This window comes from Anser anser, assembly GCF_964211835.1.
Source record: "Anser anser genome assembly, chromosome: 5".
In the NCBI taxonomy this organism is placed as follows: domain Eukaryota; kingdom Metazoa; phylum Chordata; class Aves; order Anseriformes; family Anatidae; genus Anser; species Anser anser.
This window is the reverse complement of record NC_139725.1, coordinates 42658918-42683809: the sequence shown is the minus strand read 5'-3', so window position 1 is coordinate 42683809 and position 24892 is coordinate 42658918. Positions and strand designations below refer to the sequence as shown.

At 53.6% G+C, this 24892-nt stretch overlaps 1 protein-coding gene across 2 annotated transcripts in view; it reads left to right on the top strand.

Moving 5' to 3' along the window:
- Positions 1 to 24892, top strand: part of LTBP2 (latent transforming growth factor beta binding protein 2) — a 64760-nt gene that overhangs the window by 5904 nt on the left and 33964 nt on the right. For both annotated transcript variants that reach the window (XM_083838692.1, XM_083838691.1), the window contains exons 2-5: positions 8 to 78; positions 4303 to 4540; positions 21762 to 21943; positions 23250 to 23420. In XM_083838692.1, coding sequence (XP_083694818.1) covers positions 8 to 78; positions 4303 to 4540; positions 21762 to 21943; positions 23250 to 23420 — 662 coding nt within the window. The remainder of the gene's footprint in view (positions 1 to 7; positions 79 to 4302; positions 4541 to 21761; positions 21944 to 23249; positions 23421 to 24892) is intronic.

Genomic DNA, 24892 nt, shown 5'->3' with positions numbered 1-24892 from the left:
TGCTCAGGCCCAACGTCTGCGGGAGGCAGTGCTGCTTGGGATGGACCGTGGCTCCTGGCACAAACCGCTGCATCAAACGTGAGTAGGGACGCCACGGCTTGCATGTCCCAAAAGCATTGTGACCCCGCGTGTGGACCCTGCGCTGGGCAGGGCAGGGGACGGGCATGCTCCCCACACCAGGGGCAGTACCAGGGCATCCCCCGAGCATCTGGCTTCGCTCAAGTGGCAGCAGCTGCTCAGATGTTTGGCTGGAAGGAGCTCGCTGTTGTTTGCCGCGGGGTCTCGCAGTGCTAGGGCTGCGCCGGGATAATTGCATTAGCAATCGCCATTCGGGAGCGAGGGGCCAAGGGCTGACTCACCTCCTTCCTCGCTCTCTTCCCCCCCCCTCGTCCACAGAAGCCAAACGGTAGAGAGCGTGCTGTGCTGCCAGACAGTGTCTGTAAACAGAGCGGGAGGCCAGCAATGGCAGCATCTTTCTCTCATTAGGGGTTTTTGTAGGAGCCGTGGATCTGGGCTCGCAGCCACGCAGGCTGTTGAGCGCCCGCTCAGGTGCCGCTGTTCCCGAGGATTAATTAAAAGGACACCGTCAACACGATTGGGCCTGACAGTGTCACCCCAACAGGGGATGGGAAATCTCAGGCAGGACTTGGATGGAGACCGGTGGTGTGTAAACATCGCCGAGTTCCCAGCTACCTCCCCCTGTGGGTTTTTCTGCTGGAGCTCAAGCTGCCGGGGACGCTTGGCTGTGTTTAAAGCTGCCAGGGCAAGCTGGACAGCCCGTTCCGGTTAATTTCTGTGCTGCAGTGTTGTTCAATTTCTGATCCCATGCTCTTTGATATGGGGCATATCAGGGAAGTTAGCAGGGTGGAAGCGCAGCCAGAGGGAACCTCTTAGTGTGGTGAAGCAGGGAAGAAGTTGGCATTTGGGTCATGGGCAGGGCCTGGGTTTTGGTCCGTCCAAGCCTGGGTACAGGAGGAGGGGGGCCAAACACTTGCTTTAATCTAATCGCCATTGCCTACCATGCACGGTGACATCTTCCTTCTCCAGGGATGCTTTTTCCAGGGACTTTCCTCTTGCAAAACCTCCACACATGGCTGAACTCAAGCCTTGGGCAGATTTCTCCAGCCTTTGTAGTTTTTTTTTCCTCCAGCTTCTAGGGCTGAAGTGCAGTGAGGACTTGGGGGTTTTTCAGAGAGTCAGTGACCGGGAAGATAAAAAAAAGAGAACTGTCTCACTTGGGGACGGTGACATTTGCTGGTGGGGTGAAAGCAAGCTAACAGAGTTAAGGAGGACAATCTCATAGATAATGTAGCTGCTCCCTATCAGCTCATCATGCCCTGCTCAGACTGATTCCTTCCCCTCTGCTGAAGAGCAGGGTAATCCTCCTGCTCAGCCTCCCAACGTTGGTCTGTCCATCTCCACCCTTATCAGCAGTATGTGCCGTGGTTCTCTGCTGCTTCCCGGGATGGCAGCCTTGGCCGGGCAGATGATGCAGGATGAGCTTTTCTCTGCCATGGGTATTTTAAAGTTTAAAGGAAACATTTTTTAATTGGCATGTTGGGAAGGACTAAATAAATCCATGCACTTTCTAATCTCGTACAGATGGGCTTGTGGTTAAGATGCTCGATGAAGGCACGGGGATCCCAGGGTCTGTCGCTGGCTCTGCCTTGGTCTCACAGTGTGTCTTCAGACAGCCGCATTAGCACCTGGGGCTTCTCTGCATCTGCAAAACGGAGATGATATTCACATGCTCTCTCCTTCTGTCTGTCCTCTGTGCAGTGACTGTAGTGTTTTTTTAGTACAGGCTGTTTTTCATTGAAGTTATGTTTTCAATCTCTGTTATTCATGCATTGCCATTGATCTACCTGCCTGTCAGCCTGCACAAATCTCTCACTTGTGATAAGTTGTCCTTCCCTTCTGGGTTTGCTGGCACAGTCAGAGCTTCAGGTTAGAACTGAGGTTACGTATTGTGTTGCATCAATAAGCAAATTTTTCCATGAAAAAGTGGACTAAATCACCCCAGCGGTACAAGTGCTGCAGCACCTTCCCAGTTTTCCTGTGGCTGCCTCAGCGGATGGACGGGTTCTCCCACAGTTAAATGGGACTGAGCAGGAAAGCAGCTCAGAGAGCCTACAGTGAAGATCTGCACCACTGCCCTAGACCTCGAGCAACATCATTGCTCAGTCCTGGGCCAGGTGTGTGTGCAAGGCGATGGGAGGTTGGACTCCGTGGCAGTCCCCGTGTACTGTCCTGCTGCCTTGCCTAGCTGGGTGGCTAGAGCCACACCACACTTGTCCCTGCAGCATCCTCCCAATCTCATCCTTTTATAAAGAGTTTTGAGATACCTGTTTTTGCTTTCCTTAAAGCCCCAGCTTCAGGAGCAGGTGCTTACAATGAGAAGAAAAGAGGGGCTTTCGTCTCACCAGGAAGTGTTTATAACCCTGCGGCTGGGGAGAGACATCTCTGAGCAAACCCCTAGGCTCAGAAGCCAGAAAGCAAAGAGAAAGACTCCAAATATACATACGTGTATATATTTAACTGTTTTGTTTCTTCTGACAATTTTATGGTTTTGGGGGTCTGACTCGTGATTTTCACGTTTGGAATTGGCAGCTTTCTGCTGAGGGCTCTGACTGTCCTACCTTGCACATCTAGACTGAGTGAGAACCAGTGACCTTTAAAAGTTCTTTCAAGTCATTTCTGAGTCTCCAAAAGAAACAGGGAAGTGGATTAATCCTAGAGCTGGAGTATTTCAGCTAGAGCCGCTCCCCACCCATCCTGCATGAAGGCTGATCCCGTTCCCTTCTTTCTCTTTTTTATATCGGCTGCCTTGGGGGCTTTCAGAGTGCCTGGTGGCTTGTCGCTGCCGAGGGGCACAGCCTACATCCCATGCCACTGTTAGAGCTGTATGTGGGAGACATCATGAGAGCTGCTGTGGCTTGGGTCCGGAGCTGCTGCTCTGGTGGGTCCCCTCTCTGCAGGATTTCAGCCTGCAAAGTGGCTGTTTGGCACCGCAGGCTTCCTGGGGTGGTGCAGCTTGCTGAGATAGGCGTTTGTTGGGAGATAATGGAATGGAGTGGCAGCCCATTTAAATCACAGCTGAGTTGTTATAAATGACATCAAATTTTGGACTGTCAGGCTTCCCCGAGACAGCTCATTCCTGCTTGACTAGGACTCTGTCTGTGTTCCAGAGTCTGCAGCAGAGGCTGATTTATTTTACTGAGGGATTTCATCAAAAGCTCTGGCTTTAGCCTATACAGCACTCCATGGCTTGGGTTCTCCCTTCTCCCCAATCTGTCTCTCTTCCTGAGCCTTAACACAGTAAAATAAAGGTCAAATGAAGTGTTCCAGCCAATGTATCGCTGATGCAGTTAGGAAAAGCTGATGGCAGACCAGTTTTGGGGTCAGGGAACGGTCCGTGCTGTAGTGAAAGGACCTTGGAGTCTGCACAAGGACTTCCCTTGCTTGGTGCCAGCAGGGCGATGTGGGCATGGCACACAGGGCTCGAGTTCTCTGTGTGTCTGTTGTCCAGAAAAGCAGCATGTCTCACAGACCTGCTTGGATCTTCCAGTGATGGATGCAGTGTGAGAACATAACCAGGAAGGGAGAGAGGTGCTCGTGGAGCCTCGGCAGCTGTGTGTGGAGGTGCTGGTACATCAAACTGGCTCCTGCGGCCACCCAGGGCACTCCTGGGGAATGGGCCTGGAGCAGAAGTGGTAGCTGCACATTGCAGCTCGTCCACAGGCTTTCCACGTGGCTGGAGGTTAACGTCTGCCTTGCGTTGTCTGGTGAGGTTTCATGGCCTCCTGCCAGGCAGCCCTTACCTTCCTCTCTTCTTTGAAGGAAGACATCGGTTTTCAATGCCTCCTCAATTATACTTGCTCAGAACATCTAGCCTGGTCCTACCCGAGTGAGCTGTGGTTCCCTGGCTCTCGCTGACTGGGTTATAAACCCAATTTGGCGTCTGTTAACTTGGGAAGTGTCAGGGTCCAGCATATAATTAACAGCACTTTCCTCCCGGGGCGCAAACTGAAGCTGATGTGCTGTAATTAGGAACACACACAGGCTTGGAGAGTGGTTTGGGCATGAAATTAATGAACTGTAAGTCCCTGTAACTGCGGAGGAATTTGGGCATGGTGACTCCAAAATCGGCTGTGGGGGGAGAGCTGGCAAGGGGGAGAGGCAGGAGGACCGTGCAAGTCAGACCCCAGAATGGAATAAAGCAGAAAGGTAGCACACAAACCACTGCTCTGTTTGCTGCCAGGAGCCCCGTGTCCTGCTAACCGCCTGTCTGTGTCCCCCCAGCTGTCTGCGACCCGCCGTGCCAGAACAAGGGCTCCTGCAGCCGGCCCCAGGTCTGTACCTGCCGCTCGGGCTTCCAGGGCTCCAGGTGTGAAGAAGTCGTCCCCGAGCAAGAGTACCACCCGCCCGGCATCGCCCTCCAGCCCCCCGCCAGCTCCCTGCGGAGGAGGACCAGCACGGCCGAGAGGGATGCCTCCACACGAGGGGCTCAGGCGCCCGTCCCGCGACACGCACCCACCGGGTAAGTCTGCTCCAGGGGGCTCAGTTTGTCCCCAGCGCACTGTCACGGTCCCCAGGCACGTATAGGAGTGGGACGTGGTCCCACAGGGGAGGAGCAGTTTGCCCCTGTCCTTTGAGAGGCCTAAGCGGGGGCAGCGGGGTGGGCCGAGGAGCAGGGTGAAAACTCTTTCGGAAGAGGATGTGTCCAGGGCACCATGTGCCGGTGGCACCCGGGGGCAGGCACACAGATCTGAGGTGTGCTGTTAAATGCTGGTTTGAGCCAAATGATGATATGTGTAGTGCCTCCGAGGTGTCTCCTCTCAGGCTCGAGCCGTTACTGAGCTGGGTGTTCCCTGCTTCTGTGTCACCCTGCTGTCGCGTGGGTCATTCCGCAGGCAGGTGTGGAAACAAAGGCTCAGCTGTTGGTGTTCAGAGGGGTTTCTTCAAGAGAGACCCTGCAAGAAACATGTTGAGCTCAGGATGATAACTGTGGCATCGTCTGTTTCTTTTGTGTGAAGAAAAGCTTATGGCGTCAGCCTGCCTGCCATGAGTCGGTTCTGAGGTGCTCTCATACTCTTCCACATTTTGTGTTTTGTGAAGTCCCTCTGGAGACGTGGGTTCTTTGTTTATAGAAAAAGGCATGAAAGGCAGAATCAGTCACAGAACCAGTGGGTGGCTGAGGCTGCAGGGACCTCTGAAGGTCACCTGGTCCAACCCCCTGCTCCAGCAGGGCCACCCAGAGCACGTCCAGGTGTCTTTTAAATATCTCCAAGGAGGGAGACCCCACAGCCTCTGGGAAAGGCACTAAGGAGGCAGTAAAGGCATGAAAGGTGCCGTTCCCTGACAAGTACCTCTGCTATTCAGGCCGCTTGGTGGGGATGGAGAGGTGGTAATGGTGCCTGCTGGTATAGGACAACCCACACATTTTTCAAAAGAAATCATCTTGGCTTCTTTGTAAGAGTCCATGGACTCTTAAACCCACTCCTAGAGGCCTGTGTCTTTCTTGCTGCTGCTTATCCAGTTGCTGGGCCTGAAAGACTCGTTGCTGGTAGCCACCACAGCTGAGAATTTGCACATGGCTTCCAGCAGAAGTCTCTCAGTAACAGTCAAGAAGACATTGCAGCAAATTATGTGCCCTGGCAGTGCCAAACCATGAGGTAACTTCAGTTTCTCCTTTTCCTCTGTGAGCTGTTTTGACTTTCTCTATCAGCGCTACTTGGAGCTGCCTGGGAAGTGGGCAGTTTGGGCTTTGGTTTTCTGCATTTTTCCAGTTGGTTTTAAAGCGCTTGTTGCACTTAAAGTAGCTGTTGTGTTTTTGTCTCTTGTGAAGCAGATGCAATGCATGGGCTGGAGACATTTTTGGACACTCACTCTTGGACATCTACAATTTTGGAGGGGCTCAAATGACTGAAAAGGGATGACTGACACGAGGCAGTTCACTGAAGCCAGCATACCTTGGTGCCCAAATGAAAGGCTATCTAATGAGAGCCAGATTCAGCAAGGCCGAGGTGATATTCATGGGGAGAGGTGGCCAAGGCCGTGCCATTGCTGCTGGGGAGAGGCTGGGTGCACAAGTGAGCAGGCAGCCTTAGCACATGCCCACGATCCCACTCGCTCCTGACAAGCTTCCCCACGGCAGTGACCTCTTCCCACCCCTCTGTGTGCGAGGACGGGAGGGGAGGGAGAGCGGTGCCCCTGCAAATACGCCACCTGTTTGAGGCTTTCCCAGTAAGGAACATGACCTCAGGCTCCGTGCGGAGGACACGGGACTGTGCAGGCACCGACAGAGCGTTGCTGTCCAGACAGACTCAGCGCCTAGCGAGTGCTGGGCTGGGAGTGCTGAATGCCCAGCTGCCTGCTCTACCTTAAATCCCTTGGCACAGTCCCAAAGAAATAGGATGCCGTTAAGGACCGTGCCATGCCTTTCCTCCTTCGTTCCCCACAGAGGCCGCAGGACGTCACCCCATCCCTCGCTTCAGCGAGAGCATTGGATGTTCGTCCTTGGCAGTGCTGTGCGGGCTGGTGGGGGGCTGCCTGCACCCTGGCACTGGTCCCCGTCTGTGCTTTGTGCTTCAGCCCCTGGGCTTTTTCTCATACAATTCACTCGCTTAAGTTTTGTCCATGGACAATGTAACATACGGCATACAACTGTCATGGCTGAAAAGTCTTGCAGCTATTTGATGGGTTCTTTCCCAGCTATTTTTGAATGTCCCCTTTGGCCAGCCTGCTTCTGGGCTAGCCATGGAGCACTGTAAGAGGGGGTTCCCCAGGCAGGCTGTGCTGCCTGAAAGCCCACAGCCAAAGGTGCACTTCTGCTGACATTGCACCCAGCTGTGCCCTCCCACTGCTTCCTTTGCACTGCCGCTGCTGTTATCTGGCCCCTGGCTGAGCTGGCTCAGTTCTATAAGCCAGCAAACACTAATGCAGCAAATTTAAGGATGATTTTCTGCCCGTGCAGCGGGGTAATTTTAAGTATGAAGACCAGAAGGATTGCAAAGCTAGCAAGGAAGGGGGTGTACTTCCCTTTTGGGGCAAGCCATTTAGTAGAATGGACATTTGTCTCATGAAACCGTGCTGTCAGACCAGTCTGAACTTGGAGCCTCGTTCTTGCAGTTGCAACTTCATCTGTCTCTGTGCTACTGCTGATGTGCTTTCTGTGCTTCTCCATCAGGCTTTCTCCATACAAGTGGCCTGTAGCGACAAAAGCAAGAGGCATATTGGCCTTCCCAGAACTGGGTAGATCTTGCTCAGATTTGCAAGTACAAGGATTGCTTCTTAGGTGCTGGCAACACAGGCTCACCTTCACTGGGGTTCGATTCACTTACTCTGAGAGGAGCAGCTTAGGTAGATTTTCCAGTCCTTGGTCTCCTCCTGAGTAAGGAGGAGTCGTGCTGGTGGCACGCTGACCTCTTGTAGTGAGCCCACCATGGTCCCACAGCAGCTGCCTTGCTTGTCTGATTTGCTGATAAGGAAGTGTAGAAGAATCTCGTGGGTGGCTCAGGGGCTGAGGACACTGGTGGTTCCAGGTCACACTTGTTGTGAGATGGCTTTGAGATCCAGGACAAACAATCAGTCCCCAATCTCCCTGTGCATTCTCATTGCTAACAAGGAGGAATTGCGCAAGGGTAGGAGCTTGTAGACCTCCAAGCCACATTGTGCTGTGCCAAGACAGGAAATCAATCTTCACGTGAGTGAATTTGCTTTCTGTTTTTGTTTATTTGTGTATATATTGGCTCTATATGTGTTTATTTGTTCTGAGGTAGTAATCAGAAGCTGTGAAGTCATGTACTGGAACAATGCTGTAGTAGATGCTGCATAAACATGCAGCAAAAAACATGAATCCTCCCCAGAGGCCTGCTCTCTGAGCAGAGATGGGGCTGATTCTGCTTCCAATGTATTCTGAAGGGAGTCTTCAGACAGAGATAGAAGAGCAACATTAGGGGTTATTCAGAAAATTTCTGGACCAAAATATTCCCCACTTCCCTGAGAGGTGGGGCTGGCTTAAAATGGTTTCTTATCCTCAGCTGGTCAGACTTGCCAGTGATTTAAATTTAAAATTGCTACTGAGATGCTTCGGAAAAATGATGAAATCTGTCTGCCTGGTGGAGTCCGTGGGATTTGATGTGGTGCCTTGTCCTCTTGACTTGTGAGCTCTTGTACTGGGCACACGAGCTGGGAGTGCCCAGCTCTGTTCCTGTGCTGTATCGCAGGATATCCCACCTTTGGCACCGGGCGGCTTTTCCTGGAGTGCAGGAAACCAGCACCATGTGCTGGGTGCTGCAGTGTGGCAGAGCCTGTGCTAGAGCTGTCTGCTCCGTCCTGGCCTCGGGCAGTCCTGCTGAGGGAGGCTCTTAGCAGCGTTTCCTTCACGGTGCGGAGCTTCAGCTGACACCAGCCTTCTGGCTCAGCACCTGCTGAGAAGGCATGGCTCGGAGATGGGCGGCTCTGGGATCACTTTGGTGGCTCTGAAGCTGGTGATGCTCAAGCTTTTGCTCCTGACAGCGCAGGCTGGGAGAAGTGTGGCTTCCCAGGTCCCTTCGTGGCTAGGAGGAGGTTTGGAGCTGGGTGTCTGAGGGAGCACAGGGACCTGCTAGCTGCCGCAGAAGCCAGGAGGCCCCGGCCCGAGCTGTTTGGAGCAGGGAGTGCTCCGGAGAGCAAAACCCTGGGGGTGTTAGAGGCCCTCCCAGCACGGGCTAGCAGCAAATCCTTCCTCGTCTTGATCTCAGCCTGAATCTCTGCCCGGGGAAGCAAAGCCCCGCCGGATGATTGCGCGGGTGGAGCTGCACCTCAGCCCAGAAGCCGAGCTAAATGGAAACAGCTTTGTTTTCCTAAGGCTGGAGTATCGGAAGAATTCCTGTTTGTTTAGCAGGGGGTGGAGAGGGCTCGTGCCCCTGTCCCTCTGGCTGGACGCCTGGCTGCTCTGCGGCCACCTGTCCCTGTGGCCAGCAGCCCGTGGGGAGGGACCTGCCGCTGCCACCCCGAGAAGGTCCCTCCTGGGGGAGCGGAGTGCTGGGTGCCCGGGTGCTGGGCCCGTACCCACATCTGCCCCCGAGACTGTGCTGCCCAGGCAGGATGTGTGCGCTGGGGTAGGGAAGCAAGGCTTTCCTCTTCACAAAAAAAAAAAAAGATGTGACCGGGACCTGCAAAGCATTTTCGCAGCAAGCCGGGCAAGGGGAAAGGAAATAGCTGTGGTACAAGGTGCTGAGACACGGCGCAGACAGCTCAGTACAGCTAAGCCCTGGAGAGCAGGGAGCTTCCTCTGGGAGGGCTCTGTTTGGGCAGGGCAGTTGCTAGGAGGTGCCTGCTGGTTTTGGGGTGGAAAAGGAAGAAGGCTGAGTTGGGACATGCCCGCCCCCCTGACTCCTGGTCTCAGAGCCTGCTCTCCAGCACCCAGGAGGAGACATCTCCTCCCTTCCTGACGCGAGGAAGAGCTGGTTGCAGGCCTGGAGGAGCTGTGGCAAGCGCTTCTGGCCTGGAGAGGCTGGGGGAGCCTCGTGCCAGCAGGGAGGCCCTGCCAAAGTCTCTCTCCTCTCTCCGGGAAGCTAATGATGAGAACAGCAGGGAGCAAGCAGGAGGCAGGCTCTTGGGTGTGCAGCAGAGGTTGCTGGATGGAAAAAGTATATTTCCCCCCTTTTGAAAACTAGCAGAAGTAACTCATCGTGGTTAGAAAGCAGCTCCTGGTCTGGTGGCAAATGCCTGGTGTGCTCATTTCTGAGGAGAGTGGCATCCATGGCAGCCACTGTGTTGGCTGTGGATGGATGTAAAGCTCTCCACCCTGGGATGGCCGCTTGAAACATGACATTGAGAGCTGTGGCTTGGCAAAACCAAGCTGGATTAGCTTGTTGTCATTGAGGGCTAGCAGATAAAATGAAAAATCAGTGCAATATCATCTGATTTTTGAAGATGCTGCTCCAAACAGAGCAGTCTTCATTGTTAAGGCAGTATCTGAAGCCTCCTGTCTCGCCAGCTCTGAACTTCCCATGGTTATGAGGAGATTGGAGTTTCCTTACTGCCTTTCTTGGGCTGCTGCGGAGTGTCCAGGACAGTTTGCCCACTGCAGCGATACAGAGGATGCTAGGAGGCGGCCGGTACCAGCCACTCACCTTCTGAACACGCTCCTGCTCTTCTGCTCACTTATGACTATCATTCAACTTACACTTATGAGGGTTACAACTTATTAATACCCAATTAGCTACAGGAAATAAAAGCCATCCTGGTTGAGAAGTCCCTCTGTGCAAGCGCGCTCCCCTTGTGCGGGCTGTTTCCTCCTTTGCTTGGGATGAGACCAGCTCAGGAGATGACTTTGAATTCCTGGGGTAAAAAGCTGGTGCCAACCTTGCCTTCCCTGCTGCGGCGTGTTTATGCTTGTTAACTTGAATGGCATATTTCCCTAAAGCAGATAAGCTCTAATTGCAGCTTTCTAAGTGCTTCCCTATGGCAGTATAGTTTTCACAAGGTGGCCAAGCACTTATGTTCCTTGATCCAGAGCCGACTTTGAGTAGATATCTGAGACTTTATTAAAAAATTGAAACTGAAAAGCCAGTGCCAGTCCGTGTGAGAATATGCAAAAAAGAGATTCCACTCGGGGCAATGAGAGCTCCATAAGTTCCAGGTCTCAGCCCCTCTCCTGTTTTGACACAGTCGAAAGCCCTTGGCAGGCTGTCTGGGAAGCCTAAAGGAAAAACTCAAGCTACCCAAGAGGAGTGTAAATGTAATTTTTCTTATATAAAAATACTTCTATTTTTAAATTGCAAGATACACCTTCTCTAGCCTGGCACCAGATACACTTGCTCGACTTTCTGGTGCTTTAAAGCTGTCAGCACCATTCTGTTTTATGTGTTTTATGTATTTACTTTCTAGGGGGTTGCATACACTTCAGAGCAGCAGGAGGATAGCGAGCTTTTCGGGCTCCTTTTAAACTCCAAATATGGTCTTCATATTAGGCCTGGTTCTTCTGTACCTCCTTGGGAGCCGTTCTTATAACTTAATTCAGCCTCTAGGCTTTGGGAGAAGACGTTCAAATGTAGTTTTCCTTCTACCTGAAAGAAAAACTCTGCTCCTGTCAACTTAGTCTGAGACTACATGCTAGAGAGCAGTGTGCACGGCAAATGCAATGTGCATGTGATGGGTGAAGTAGTACAGAAAATCCAGTTTATAGCCTATTTTATATACTACACATCTATCACTTGGGACATTTACGACAATACAATTTACGTAGCAGTTGTGTAAAAAAGAAAGATGTTAAAAAAACACCAAGGCCACACGATCAAACGCCGGAGAACTTTTCCCTGATGCCTGCATTGGTTTGTCGTCCAGCTTTCTTTCAGCTTCCTTGTGCATACGGATTATGTTGCAGTTTGTCATACCTGGTCATATGCTGCCTTTTTTGGTTTAAGCTGGTACTTAAGCAAAATCAAAGGGGTTCTCTTTGGTTTTGAGCATTTCCATAAATCACCAAGTGCTGGCAGGACACGAGGGATGAATTGAAGCTGATTTGGTACAAGGAGGGGTTGAAATGGAGATGTAGAAGTCCCCAGAAACTAAGCGTTTGCAGGAGCTATGAACAGATTTGGACTGGAAAAATATTATCTGTTACAGCCGAAGGAAAAAATCCTCCATGGGAGGAAGAAGTCTAGAAGAAGGAGAGGCTGAGGTTTTGCAGAGTAGGAGTGAACAGCAAATTAAGCAGCAGAGAGCAATGCAGTGTGGCTGCATGTGAGGGACCAGGCGTGCTTAGGACATTGGAGGCAGAAGACCCGATCGCATGGGCTTTTTTCCTGTGCTCCCCAGGGTCCTGCACTGAGTCAAGGCAGTTTTCATTGCCAGAAAAGATCCTGACAAATTGGAAGGGTGGGAGCTGAGGGGAACAGTTAACAGACCCACGTCTGAGCCAAAAGCTGGCCTGGGAGCATGGGGAGCACGCTCAGAGGCTGAGGCTATGTGGAAGGGGCAGGCAGCGTGTATTAGATTGCCTTGCCTCGGCAGGGTGGCCACAATGATTTCTCAGTGACGAGGCTTGCCACAACACCAAAGTGCCAAACTCTTCCAGGGGCGTTAGGACAGGCTGGTAACGACACCGGAGCTCTGCCTTCCCTGTCCCTGTGGGGTGCTCTGCGGAGGGCTGGTGCCCAGGCAGTGCCCGCTCCTGGTCCCTTCCCACCGCTGGCAAAGCCTGCTCTTCCCTGCTGGTCCCCGGTGTGGGTGCCGAAAGCCACATGGGAGGGGTGTGAGAGCAGGTCCATGGTCATGGTGGGAGGACGGTGCACCTGGAAACATGGACTTTGCCACCAAGCATCATGGCTATGTGCGGTAACAGAAGAAATAATTGGGATGCTTGTTCTCTGATTCCCAGCGGTGCTGAGACTAGGGTAGGATAGGATAGATAGGATAGGATAGGATAGGATAGGATAGGATAGGATAGGATAGGATAGGATAGGATAGGCTAGGCTAGGCTAGGCTAGGCTAGGATAGGATAGGATAGGATAGGATAGGATAGTTCAGTTGGAAGGGACCTGCAAAGGACATCAAGTCCAACTGCCTGATGACTTCAGGGCTAACCAAATAGTGAAGCATGTTATTAAGGACATTATCTAAATGCCTCTTGAACACTGACTTTGAGAGTGGGCAGCAAAGTGTAATGTCCCAATGTAGCTCTCGTGGCTCAGTGCTGCAGGTGAGGGAATCCTGTGTGTGACAGGGGATGGAGAGACATAAAAACCTAACTAAAAGGAGCTAATAGATCCAAAGGCCAGGTTGTTCAACCTGCATACAAGCCACTACTTTAAATTGAAATATGTCGTAGACCCGGAGTGTTCCCAGGGTGTGTGGGTCTCTCCCACACGGCTGTAGATGAAAAGCCTCTTCACCAGCTGAGAGGATTAAACACGTCTCCTCTCCACCCTGTGCCCTCTGGGCATGCTTTTCCCCCTGCTGGCATGCCTGCTGTGGGAGAGGCTTTGCCTGCCCTCTCTATACCCATGTAAAACAGGGGGAGGCTGCTGGCTGCCCCCCCTTGCCAGGGCACGTGTGGGTGTGGGGATGAATAGGGCGATGTATTTCCTCGGGGCTTTGAAGCGGGCAGCTCGGTGGAGGGGGTTGGAGTTGCTCACCAACAGGATGAATGTGAGCTCGATGCTTGTTTTCTGCCCGCCGTAGAGGGGGATAGGTCACCCCAGCTTCAGCCTGCCCAACGCCTCTTCTGCTGGAAGTTTCATCAGATGGGTTTGGGGTCCTCGGCGTGAGGTTGTCGTTGGATGTTGGTGGTGGTGCGCAACACCAGCTCCCCAGCTGTGCCGTTGTCTTCCCATGGGCTCCAAGGCGACGTTTTGCCCTTCTCTATGCCCGGTTGTGTGACAGCACAAAACCCGTGGCCGTGGGGACCTGTCTGCAGCTGTATGGCTGCACTGCTGGAGACCTGGGCCTGGTGGCAGCTGTTAGGGCACCTCTGCGTGGGTTTCTTCTCACCGAGTCACGAGAGAGGCTGGGTGGCTGGGCCTGGCAGCAGCGTTGTGCCGGTTTATCATGTGTCTGTAACAACTTCTGGGAATGCAGCAGCCCTTGCATCCAGGAAGGGGAGCCAGCTGGACCAGCTTCCTCGCTGCATTAGCCCACGCTGGGGAGCGCAGGGCCGGTGGACATGTGAGAGCACATCTCCCTGGCCACCCAGCACAGGCTGCTCCACCACAGCAGGCAGCACACCTTGCCTCCCACCCCCCCCAGGTCCCTGCCTTGGTCTGTAGGGTGTGCGCAGGGGGCCAGATGCGGTGGTTGTAACTGAGCAGCTGGCCTGCTTCTCTGCTGGCTCCATGTGAAGCTCAGAGCAGCTGCAGGCTGCATTTTGTGGTTTTTTTCCAGGGATGCATCAGCCCGCACTCCAGCTACGGAGCCTTCAGACAGCCCTCCGTCACGCCTGGCGTTTTGCAGTCCTGGTTGTGGCCCTTTGAGGGGTCAGCACCAATGTCTGACAGAGCCAGCCAGGGCCACCTGCTGCCGTGCCAGCCCCGTGCCGTGCCCTTGTGCCTGTCTGCACCCTCCTTGGGCCAGGCAGGTGCTGTTCCCATGCCTGGAGAGCTGGACCGCTTCCAGGGAGGCAGTTGCTTGCTCGCTAATGCGAGAGCACAAAGACGAGCAGTGACAGAGTGGCAGGTGGCACGTGTGGCATGTGTGGCAAGGTTTCGTGTCAGCAGAGAGCTGAGCAGAGACGTGTGAGCAGCCGTTCTGGCCAGGCTGCGCTGTCCTGCAGCCAAGCGGGACAGTGACTGGAAGGAGGAATGGGGTGGCCACTCGCCTTGATGTCCCCGTGACAGCCCATCTGGCAGGAGATCTGGCTGCAGGTGACTGGGAATCGGGCACGAAGACACCCGGCTGGTCACTCCTGTGGCCTTCAGGTGGGCAGGTCCTGCCTGGCACAGCCTCTCCCCAGCCGGGAGGGTCTTCTGCCCCACCACCTGCTTCTCCAGGCCAGGAGAACTTCTCCTGCCTTCACCACCACCCTGGAGAGCGGGGGGGCTTCGGTGTCTCCCTCGCTCTCACAGGGGGTACCAGGGCTGAAGGCAGCCACAGGTGGGACAGTGACAAGCCAGGGGTGGGCAGGTTTCAGAGCTTTCTCTGCTGCCCGTGGGGATGGTAAACTGAGCTGAGATTTATGGGCATCGTGTGGGTGGGCTTGAAGTCAGGTGCCTTGTATGGTGTGGTTTCCCCCCTCCTCCCTGAGTCCTAACAGAGCTGTCTTCCTTGTCAGCATGCTTGTGAGCTAATTGATAATAGGCTTCAGTGCTCTCTAAGCAGTGCCCCCCCTGTGCTCCGGGGCCTGGAGCCTGAGCCATGAATCCCGTCTGCCTGCTGAGGAACCTGCTCCGAGTCCAAGAAAGGGGAAGTTTCTGGTCTGCGGTCAATTTGCTGCTTTCCAAGGCTGGCTGCTTTCCTCTCCCCCTGTAGACACAGACACTGGTGTGGAGGCTGCCCATTCTTCTGTGATGCTTTAGTGGAAAATCGGCAACCGCAGAGCATTACAAAGGGGGAAGTGAATCACTGCCTTTGGTCCCTGTGGCCTCAAGCGGCAAGGGCGTCTGGCCAAGGGGACAGGCGAACGGACAAGACAGATACCGAGCATGTTGTTTGGTGTTTCGAGAGCAGGGGAGAGCCCTCCTGTTGTCCTGGCAGGTTATCAGGGGCTGAACATGACTCAGCCCCCGTCCTGGCTGCGAGCTCTCCTCTTGGAGCAGCCGGTGCAGGCTAAGGCTGGAGGAGCTGGGGTGGTTCCCCGCTGCGAGGAGCCTCGCTCTGCAGCCCAGGGGGCCTCTCTGTGGGGTGCCCCGAAGCCAGTGGTCCCCTGCTGCTTGGGTCCAGCCAGGAAGGCCCCCCTGCCCTTCCCTGCTCCCTGGGCAAGAAGCAGCAGCCGCCCTGGGAAGGGTTGGCCAGCAGGAAGCAGGTGGCAGCGGCCGCTTCCCAGAGGACGGGGCAGTGGGCTGGTGATGGACAGATGGAGCTGCTTGGACTCGGGTCTGGAGATGGGGCTTTCCCAGCTCTTGGGAGATGGATCCTTCTCTGAGGGCTTCGTGTCTTCACTTCTGTTTTGGCCAGCCCTGTCCCGCTCCCTGCTGCTGTCCTCCCGGGAAACACCCATTGCTCCGCAGCAAAAAGTGGTCTCTGTGTGAGCTCTCTGATGCTCGGCAGGGTGCAGATCTTTTTCCAGCTGAAGGAGTGATTTTCCAGCCCTGGTCCACATCTGAGGTTAGCACCCCCTGCCCACTGCCCACACCATCCAGGATTCACTCTCTGCAGTGCCCACCCTGCTGTGGTCAGTGAGGCTTTGGGTGGGGAGAGGGCAAGGCAGCCCGGATGAAAGAAGAGCAATACTTGTGTGGCACTTGGCTCTGCATTTCCTTTATGCAAGATGCGAAGTACACCACTTCCAAGCTCGCTAGCGATCTGGCCAAAACCAACATCTGAACAAAGAGCAGCCGATAGAAGCGAAATCCAGGAAAGACTGAGGTGTTGCTGGTGGGGAGAGGGAAGTGCTTTGAAGAATTCGCCACCTTTGCCTCCAGCCCCAAAGAGGATAGCTGCCCTTGGGTCACGGAGAGGAGCCACAGCTGTACGTCCACCTGGACTCCTCATGGCTTTTGTTTACCCACATCAAGTGTGATCATCAGAAGTGACCGGAGCGTTTGTCAAAATGCTTCCTATATACAGTGGGTTAGGAAAACAGTTTTGCTTTTTGGACCCCGAGGTCGTGGTGATTTTGACTTGGTCGTTGTGATCCTGTGTGCCTGGTCTTGAAATTACAGGCTTTTAAAGAAAAATGTGGTTGGTTCGGAAAACAGCAGTCGTCATGCTCATCAGTGTTGTTACCAGGAGCCTGCCAGCTCAGCCTTCTGCTCTGTCCTCCGTGGGGTGAGAGGTACCAGGGAGCAGGCACCTTGCAGGTGCATCTGGGACGGGGCAGGGGAGCTGTCGTGTCAGGGAATGCATTTTTGCACTTACTCTGGCCTGCTGTCTCTAAAATAAATACAGAGCAGAATGTAACCAGTAACAAAGACTTTTTAAAATAGGTTATCTTAACACAGATGCTATTGTCTTCCCAGGGAGGAAAGGAGAGGCAGAAGAAAGGTGCATTTGTTAGGTCTGCAGTTCCTTTGCTGAACGTCCTGCAGGTGTCATTTGGATGTGTTGCATGAGGACATAAGGAACCAGACCTACCTGGGTTCTCCTGAATGCTGGCAAGTGTCCTCTGGCCCTCGTCCTGCACCTCAGAAGAGGGCAGCTACACGTGCTTGTTGGGTAGGTTTGAGCTGTTTCAGATGCGGGTCAGTCTGTCTGCACAGCTCCCTCCTGTCCTGCACCTCTGGTAATTTTGAATGAAATATCCCACGTGCCAGTGGCTGAGGTCTCTCAGCCAGTGGCCTCGCAGCGCTCAGCCTGGTGCGACCAGCAGGAGGACAGGCATCCCTGCTCTTTGAGGGGCAGTACCGCTTCCTCTGCCTTCCCTTCTGGAGCCGTGCTTCCCCCCGGGCACTGCTGATGTTAGCGGGACGCAGCAGGGTGGGTGTCCTGGGGCAGCACAGGAGAGGTGTCCCAGGAGCCTGCACGCTGTCCCTGCCCCACAGGCTGTGCCTGACACGGAGAGAGCTGTCAGCAGCTCTGACGGATGAAGAGCAGGGAAACCAGCTGCTTGGCAGGCAGTTGCCTATAAAGGAAGAGACCACTGCCTCTCTGCAGAGGCTCCATGCGGCAGAGATCTGTGCTGGCCTTGTGCCTGGCTGGAAGCGTGGAAGTGAGTAATGCCGCGCTGGGGGAGGCTGTGAGATTGAATGAATGTGAAGCCTTGGGACTTTAAGTGCCCCAGAGCGTAGTTCTCGAGGTCTCAACCTCCTCTTCCTCTTCAGTGCCCCTTCCCAGAGCAGGTGCATGGTGAGAGGTAGCACGAATCCCCCCTCTGCTGGGAATCCCTATGGTGATCTGGAGCCGCCCCGTCTGTTCCCTGTCCTCTCTGTTCCCCCAAGGACAGCCACTCAGGGGAGAGAATTTGTGGCACTGAAGATCTCTGGGAACTGGGAACTGAACTGGAAACGAAGTCTCTGGAACAGAGACTTCGAGCTCTGGACACATATAAAGATCCACCAAATGGTTAGGGGTTGCTAATGCCAGGTCTGTGCCAACATGGGGAGCTCAGGGCCCATTCTCTGAAACCCTCCAAGCGAGCCAGTCCCCCTCTGCCCAGCATGGACTGACTTTGACAATTTGGAGGGGAAAATCTCTGTTTTATATTCCCTGACCTTGAGCCAGCTGCTTGGCATGACTTAGGGATGGATTGGATCTGACAAACTGGGATGGAAAGACACCCTTTGCCATTGATTTCTGTGGCCTGGGGTAGGAGGGTGTTACTCAACCCAGTGTACAAATCCCAGAGCTCATCTGCCTAGAATGGAACCAAATAAACAAATTAATTCAAAGCAAATCTGCCTCTCCCCGCTGTGACACACACTGGAATAGTTTGCCAACAGGATCCCACTAGGATGGCTTTTCCTCTAGTGTGGTGAGGCTTGGAGTAATGTTCCTCCTCCAGTTTTCCTTTATGAGGCTGGCACTGCCTGCCTGCAGTGAGCCCATATAATCCACTTTTCTTCATAACTGAGACACTAATGATTACTTTTTGGATAGCTCTTCATATGTTTGCTGCTTTTCCCCTACAAAATCCGATGATCCTGGGAATCATCGGAGTTGTCCCCAGAGCTGAGGGATGGAATTCCTTTATGCAGGCTATGGGCTGCGCCCAGCCAAGCCCTTCTGCTTGCACATAGCATGCTCCCTTCCTCAAGGATAACCACGGTGTGAGTATTTTCAAGCACCAGAACTGATATCTCTTTGCCTTATGCCACTGGCCACCCTTACTCATCAAAACTCAGGGTTCAAGTTGCCCTAGGGTGATCAGCACCAGGACAGTAAGCATTGCTGGGCTGGGGAACTCTTGCCTTTTCCCTTTTGGGTGCTTCTACCTATACAAAGCAAAGTCCTGGAGTCCCCATGTTCACCCACAGGACTATGCTTGGGATCTCTCACCAGAAATCAGAGAACGTGTTCCTCAGGTTCCAGAGCTTGGTAGGGCTCATTTAGCCTCCCTAGAGCTCTGTATGGCTTTTCCTTCTTTCCAAACAAAGGAAGTGGTAGCACACCAGGTAGCAAAGGAGAAGGTAACTGGAACCAGAAGTTTCCTTGTCGGCAGCAGGGCTGGATTAGTAGTTTAGAAATGTGTGGGCAGGTCATGTCGTGGCCCTCGTGGAAGTCGGGGGTAGGTGGTACCCTGCAGAATATCAGGAGAGCTTCTGGAAGAGGTTGGTAGGGACTGATGTGGTGTTCAAATAATGTTCACTTCTCTGCAATTATTCTGGTTATTCTTACTGATCACTGAAAAAATAAGCACTGTTTGCTGCACTCATCTCAGTTCCAATCTTGATTTTAACAACAACAGATATTTTTATCAGTAGGTAACATCCCTGATGAATTTTATTACCCATCCCTGCTCATTGACCAGTGCTATTTGCTCTGCCTCCATCCCTGCATGACCTTTAGCAAGACTCCGCTCTGAACAGCATATAAACCTTCAGTCTGCAACGCTGCAGCGCAGGAAGCATGGGTCACCTGTGCTGCTCCCTCCTCAGGACTCCTGTGCCTGCCTCCTTACGGCAGCTCAGCCGCTTCACCTTCCAGGCTTTCCTGCATTACAAACAAATAGGCTGCAGGTATCCAGTCTGGGGGCTTCTGTCAAGGCCAGAAACAATCAATGGATCAATAAATAAACTGAAAGAGCCTCTGTGATAGCACAGATCACTCATCTCCATTCCGTTATATCTGCGGTGTTCCACTGATATGTCCCAGAAATACTCTTTCCTCTCCTGAAGCCATGCTATCAGGAGCCCACTGCTTTGGTGTCTTTTGGCAGAAGGAGGGCAGCTAGACTGATGCACGTGGGTGTGGGCGTGATTTCTAGCAGGGAATAATCTGGCTTTGGTTTGCAGATGTCGTTTCATGTTTTGCCTTTTTTTGTTTGTTAGATTACAAGGCTCTTTACACCTGGCAGTTTGTTCCTGTGGAGAAGCCTGTGCCCTGTAATCAGAGCACCTCTTTATCTTCTTTTTGGTAAATTGAAGAGATTGACAACTTTAGGTTTCTTAAATAATGGCATTTTCACCAGCCCTCAAATTATTTTTGTCGTGTTTTTTCCTGTACCCTCCCTGGTTTTTCAGCATCCCTCAGAACGTGTGACATATTTCACGTCAGAACTAGATGTGATATTTTAGCATATACGCTCCCTACTGCGATGAGGATGTGCAGAGAGGTAAAACACCTCCCTGTTCCTGCAGTGTTTTACTACCCTGATGTCAGGGTATCGAGCTGACAGCTCGTATTTAATTGCTTGTCATTACCCCTGAAATCTTTTCAGAATTGCTGGTTTCCAGGATAGTCTCCTATCTGCAGCTGCTGCCTGCATTCCTTCTTTCTAGAAGTGTAATTCTGCATTTGGCTGTATTAAAATCCCATATTGCTTGGATGGATTTGCCCTACAAAGTGATCCAAACCGCTCTGTATGATTGCTCTGTTCTCATCACGATACACCACATTGCAAATTTGTGTGTCAGCAGCACACATTATCAATGTCGATCGCATGTTTATTTCGAAATAAAAATATTTATTTCCAGATGAAATTGTAGAGTCCTGCCAGACCTCGTACTGATCACTCTGGAACCCATCTAATTCGCTCCCCTGTGACAATTGCTTCTTGTGTCCTGTCACATCGCCAGTTTGTTATTCATTTCACATGTGCTTGATTGACACTGTACTGCTGTGTTTATTTTTTTATCGGAGTAGCAAGGCCTCCAAGCCTGTCGTGTGTGTGTTTGTAATTCTATCAAATGATGAAAATGGACTCATTTGAGAAGAACAGTTCTCCATAGACCTTGCTGACTTGATCTCATTTATGTATTCCTTTCCTTTAGTTCCTAATTAATCGACCTGTGCGTCATCTTTTCCACTATGTTGCTCAGGGTTGATTTCTGGCTCCCTGGCCAGCAGTTACCTTGCGTATCACGCTTGACCTGTTCAAATACCAGCACACTGTTAGCTGCCTTTCCATCTCCCCAAATCCTACCATTACGCCAAGACAACCAAGCCAGGAATATCAGTGAGCCAGAGCTGCTGTCAGCCAGCTCTCGTTGGATTATCTACTATTGATTTTAGAAACCCGTGTTCCCAGCAGACACTGTAACACCTCCTGTGTGCTGACTGTGACAGGGAAAATGGCAAAAAAAAACATAAAATGTGATGGACATCTTCATGCACTTCAGTGGGAAAGGGCGAGCCTCTTCAGTCAGAGCCGTTCAGTCAGAGGTGGAGGTGTTGGGGTGGACAGGGTAAGACAAAGACCTGTTGGTGCTTAAGATTGATTTCGATGGAATCTGAGGCTGGGATGTTGAAAGGAACTCGGGGCATGCGGGCAGCCAACCTATTTCGGACCCTGGTGTGCTGAGGTCTTTTACTTTGCAGGTGGTGCAGACAAGAGCGAGGGAGATGTTTGCTGACAAGCACCGAGCACCCACCTGGGGCTCAGTCAGTACAAGGGGGTGGGAGCGATTGCAACAGGGATGTGCCGTTGTGCTGGGTTAAATGCAACGAGCTCTGCGTAGCGCTCTCTGTCTCCTTGTCACAGCTTGTAAGAAGTGTCACCTTATCAGCTGGGAGGCTTTGCCATGCTTGGTCCCCAGAAAACACCAAAAGCCATACATGAAATTACTGCAGAAAGTTGTACCTACACTCAGTTCTTGGTCATTTTCTCTTGTTTGTGACTCTCGTGGGCCAAGTTTTGTTGATTTGCTTGGCCTGGCTTTGCTTCTGGCTGCCTTTGTGTTCCTTTCAGTGCTCGGCTGGGTCTGGGAACACAAGGCCAGAGGAAGCTCCCCACCGTAGGAACGAGCAGGTCCGAAGCTGCCTGTGTTTGCTGGGGGGCTGTGGTGGGGCAAGGAGCAGCGATGGCAGGCAGGGGTTCTGCAAGGCAGCCACGTGTCCTGTGCTGTGGCTGCCCTGTGTGATCCCATGGGGAAGGGTACCTTGGTGAGCACTGGACCTTGGTGGCTGCAGTGCTGAGGTCAGTTCATCACCAGGGGCGGTGGTGGCTCAGAGTGGCACTGGGGATGTCCACAGGCGCAGTTACGCGTGAGGAATATCCGCTCCTTTTTTCTCTCCCGCAGGACTCAGAGCAGAATCGGCTCTCCTGTCTCCCCGCAGCACACGGGGCCCTCGCGGACTGTCCGGCGGTACCCAGCCAGCCATGGCCAGCTCACATCTAACGCGCTCCCCAACGGGCACGGGCACGAGCAGAGCAGCTCTGGGCCCCACGCGATTTCCCAGGAGCACACGTTGGCTGCAAGGGGTAAGGCCTGCAGGGCTGTCACTCTGTTGGGGCTTCTTCTTGTGTCCTGGGGTCCCGGGGTGTCACAGGAGGTCCCAGACATCCCTGTAGTACCTTGGAGGTGGGGAGGGCAGGAGAAGAGAGCTCAGCTCCAAGGGGGAGAAGGGAGCAGAATGGAGAAAAGCTGAGGACTGAGAAAAGAGCGGTGAGAATGGTGATGCTGCTGAGCTTGGTGAAGAAGGAGACCCCACTGAAGGGGAGGAAAATGCTGGCAGCTGGGGAGATGTGACAGATGTCTCCCGGGGCTGTTGAACATCACCCCAGCGTGCTGCCCTGAAGCAGGGATTGCCTCAGCCTGTATGAATGGTGCCTCCCAGCTTCTCTCTCTGTTAGAGCAGCCCTGGAGGTCAGATTGTGTAACCGGCACCTAGTTCTTCCCTTTGGCTGCCCCCTTTGTGCCTTCTGACATGAGCAGGGATCAAGCCAGGCTGCCTGCGGTTCCAAGGCAGAGCCGCAGCAGCTCCCCAGCTAGGACAGATGCAAGTTGTCTTCTGCAGCTTGGCTGCCCCTGAAGCCATGGCTCCCCAAGGAAGCTCCAAGGCACCGTGTAGCAGCTCAGCCCTTACAAGCAGGGCTGTGAGCCTGACTGAAGTTGTGATCTGAAATTAGGGATTGAAAAAGGAAGAGTGGGGGGTGAGCACGGCAAGGGGGGACCCACAAAACTGCTGTCTTGCTGGGCAGGGATGGAGGGCTCTGGTGTCAAGCCAGCTAGTTCGTGGTTGCACAACAGTTCTGCCTGTTGTTCATTTTCCACAAGCCTCCAAGAGCTGTCAGTGCGATTCTCCCCTGTACCTAATGTGACGATGGCAAGGGACCAGGAGGGGAGTGCAGGTAACCGCAGGAGGTCAGCAGACACTCGCAGGGAGACATGGATATACTCAAAACCTCATGCTGTCCTTGACGGACACCAGTGTGGTTATTTGTGTGGGAAGCTTGTCAGTGGCTTAAGGGCAGCCAGGCTTCATGCTACTGAAATGGTTTGAGAAGGAATGTTGCTTAAAACAGAAAAAAAAAACCCAAAAACCTCAGTTAGTGGGTCCGTGGCCCTTGGCAGGGAGTTATGCCCCTGGAACTAGACAGGCAGAGCATGCTGCTGGAGATTTTTCCTGTGTTGACAAACCCTTACTGATGCTGGAGCCGAGGACAGGCTGGAGCGAGCAGGGGGCAAGCCCTTGCTCTGGGAATGCATTGGAGTTCGAGATGCAGATTAAGCGCCCCCTGGTCTGGAGATGCTTCTTCCACTTAGCACTGTCCTTCTCCTCCATAGGGGCCAACCTGACAGAGAAGATTAGGAAGATAAAAATCATCTTCACGCCCACCATCTGCAAGCAGACGTGCCGGAGCGGGCGCTGCTACAACAGCTGCGAGAAGGGAGACACCACCACTCTGTACAGCCAAGGGGGGCACGACCACGATCCCAAGTCTGGCTTCCGCATCTGTGAGCACCCCAAGGCCCCCAGCCCGCCTTTGTGCCTGCTCCCCCTCTCTCCTCCTTCTGCCTTTCCTGCCTCTACAGACGGAGGGCTTGGGCTGGTTGGGGGTGGGAGGAGATGGCCTCTCCCAGTGCAGAAAGATGTCTCCTGGAGTCCTTGGGGCTTACTCCATCTCTGTCTCTGGGGGAAGAAGACAGACCTTGCCTCATTGCTCTCTTTCCTGGGCAAGCAAATTCTGTTTCCATCCCGCCCCAGGTAGGGGGGACGCATGCACTCGAGTCAGGCCTGCAGCCAAGCCTCACCGCCCCCTCCTTCTCCGAGCCAGCTCACTGCTTTCATTGGCATCCAGTCCTGGGGCTGACTTTCATCACCTAATTTCCTCCTGTTCTCTCCTTTCACTCACGTGGCAGCCAGGAGAGCTGGCTGCAGGTTGCAAGCTGCTCCTATAGACAGGGCTGCAGAAAGCTCTGCTTGCCTTTGAGAGCTGCTGGGATTGCTCGGCAGGTCGCTGGGATACCCGGCTGTGGGGTGGGCACATCGTCCTGCAGCCAGCTGTGGGAGCAGCCAGTGGGACCTGGTGGGACTGGTCCTCTGGAAGCCTCTGTGACTCTCAGGTTCCTCCAACACTGAGAGAGTGCAAAGTCTGGCAGTTGTGGACAACGAGTGTTTTGGGGTTCCTGGTAATTTATGCCTGGATCCCAGTCCAAAGAGCGTCTGTTCCCTGCAGAACTGTCTGCTGGGCTTGATCAAATGAGGTCCCAGCAGGGTGGGAGCCCGTCCCCTGGGGTGAACATCACAAGCCGTGCTGGGATGTGCAATAGCAGTGTCTCATCTCACGCTGAAATGAGTCAGGATGATCCGCTGGGAAATCCCATGCCTTGCCCAAGTGCTGCTCACACGGAGAGGGTTGCTCCAGCCATCTGATGAGGCCAGAAAGACGTGACTTCAGTTTCATCAGCGGATGCTTTTTCCGAGCAGACGAATTGCTCCCAGTTCTGTCCCACTCCACGCTTCCCCCACCCCAGCTGCTGGCAGGGCCAGGGCTGGCCGGGAGAGAGGCCCTGCACGTGGCTCCCTGCCTGTTCTCTCCTCTGCCTCTCCCGTCCCTGCTCAGCTCCCTCCCGGGCTGGGAGGCAAAGCCCTGCCAAGTGGGGAGGGGGCTCGCGATCCCCCGATGCAGAAGAGCAGGAATTGTGCTGACTTGGCTGCCTGCGGCTGCCACAGACCCTGCCCCGCTCCGAGGGGTCCTGCTGGGCCAGCACCACCACCTCGGCCCCACAGCGCGGACGCCCCACGCTGGCCGCGGCCCCATGCGAGGGCTCTTCACCAAGTTATGGCCCCAGCTCTGCGTGGGGCTCAGGGCAGGTCCCGGATTCCCCACGTGCTGGGTAGTGGGGTGCAGGGGGGACGGGGCTGCGCGATGGGTAGGCCCCTGGGGCACCACGGGGCTTGCACCAGCTCCTCAGCTAGAGGCAGC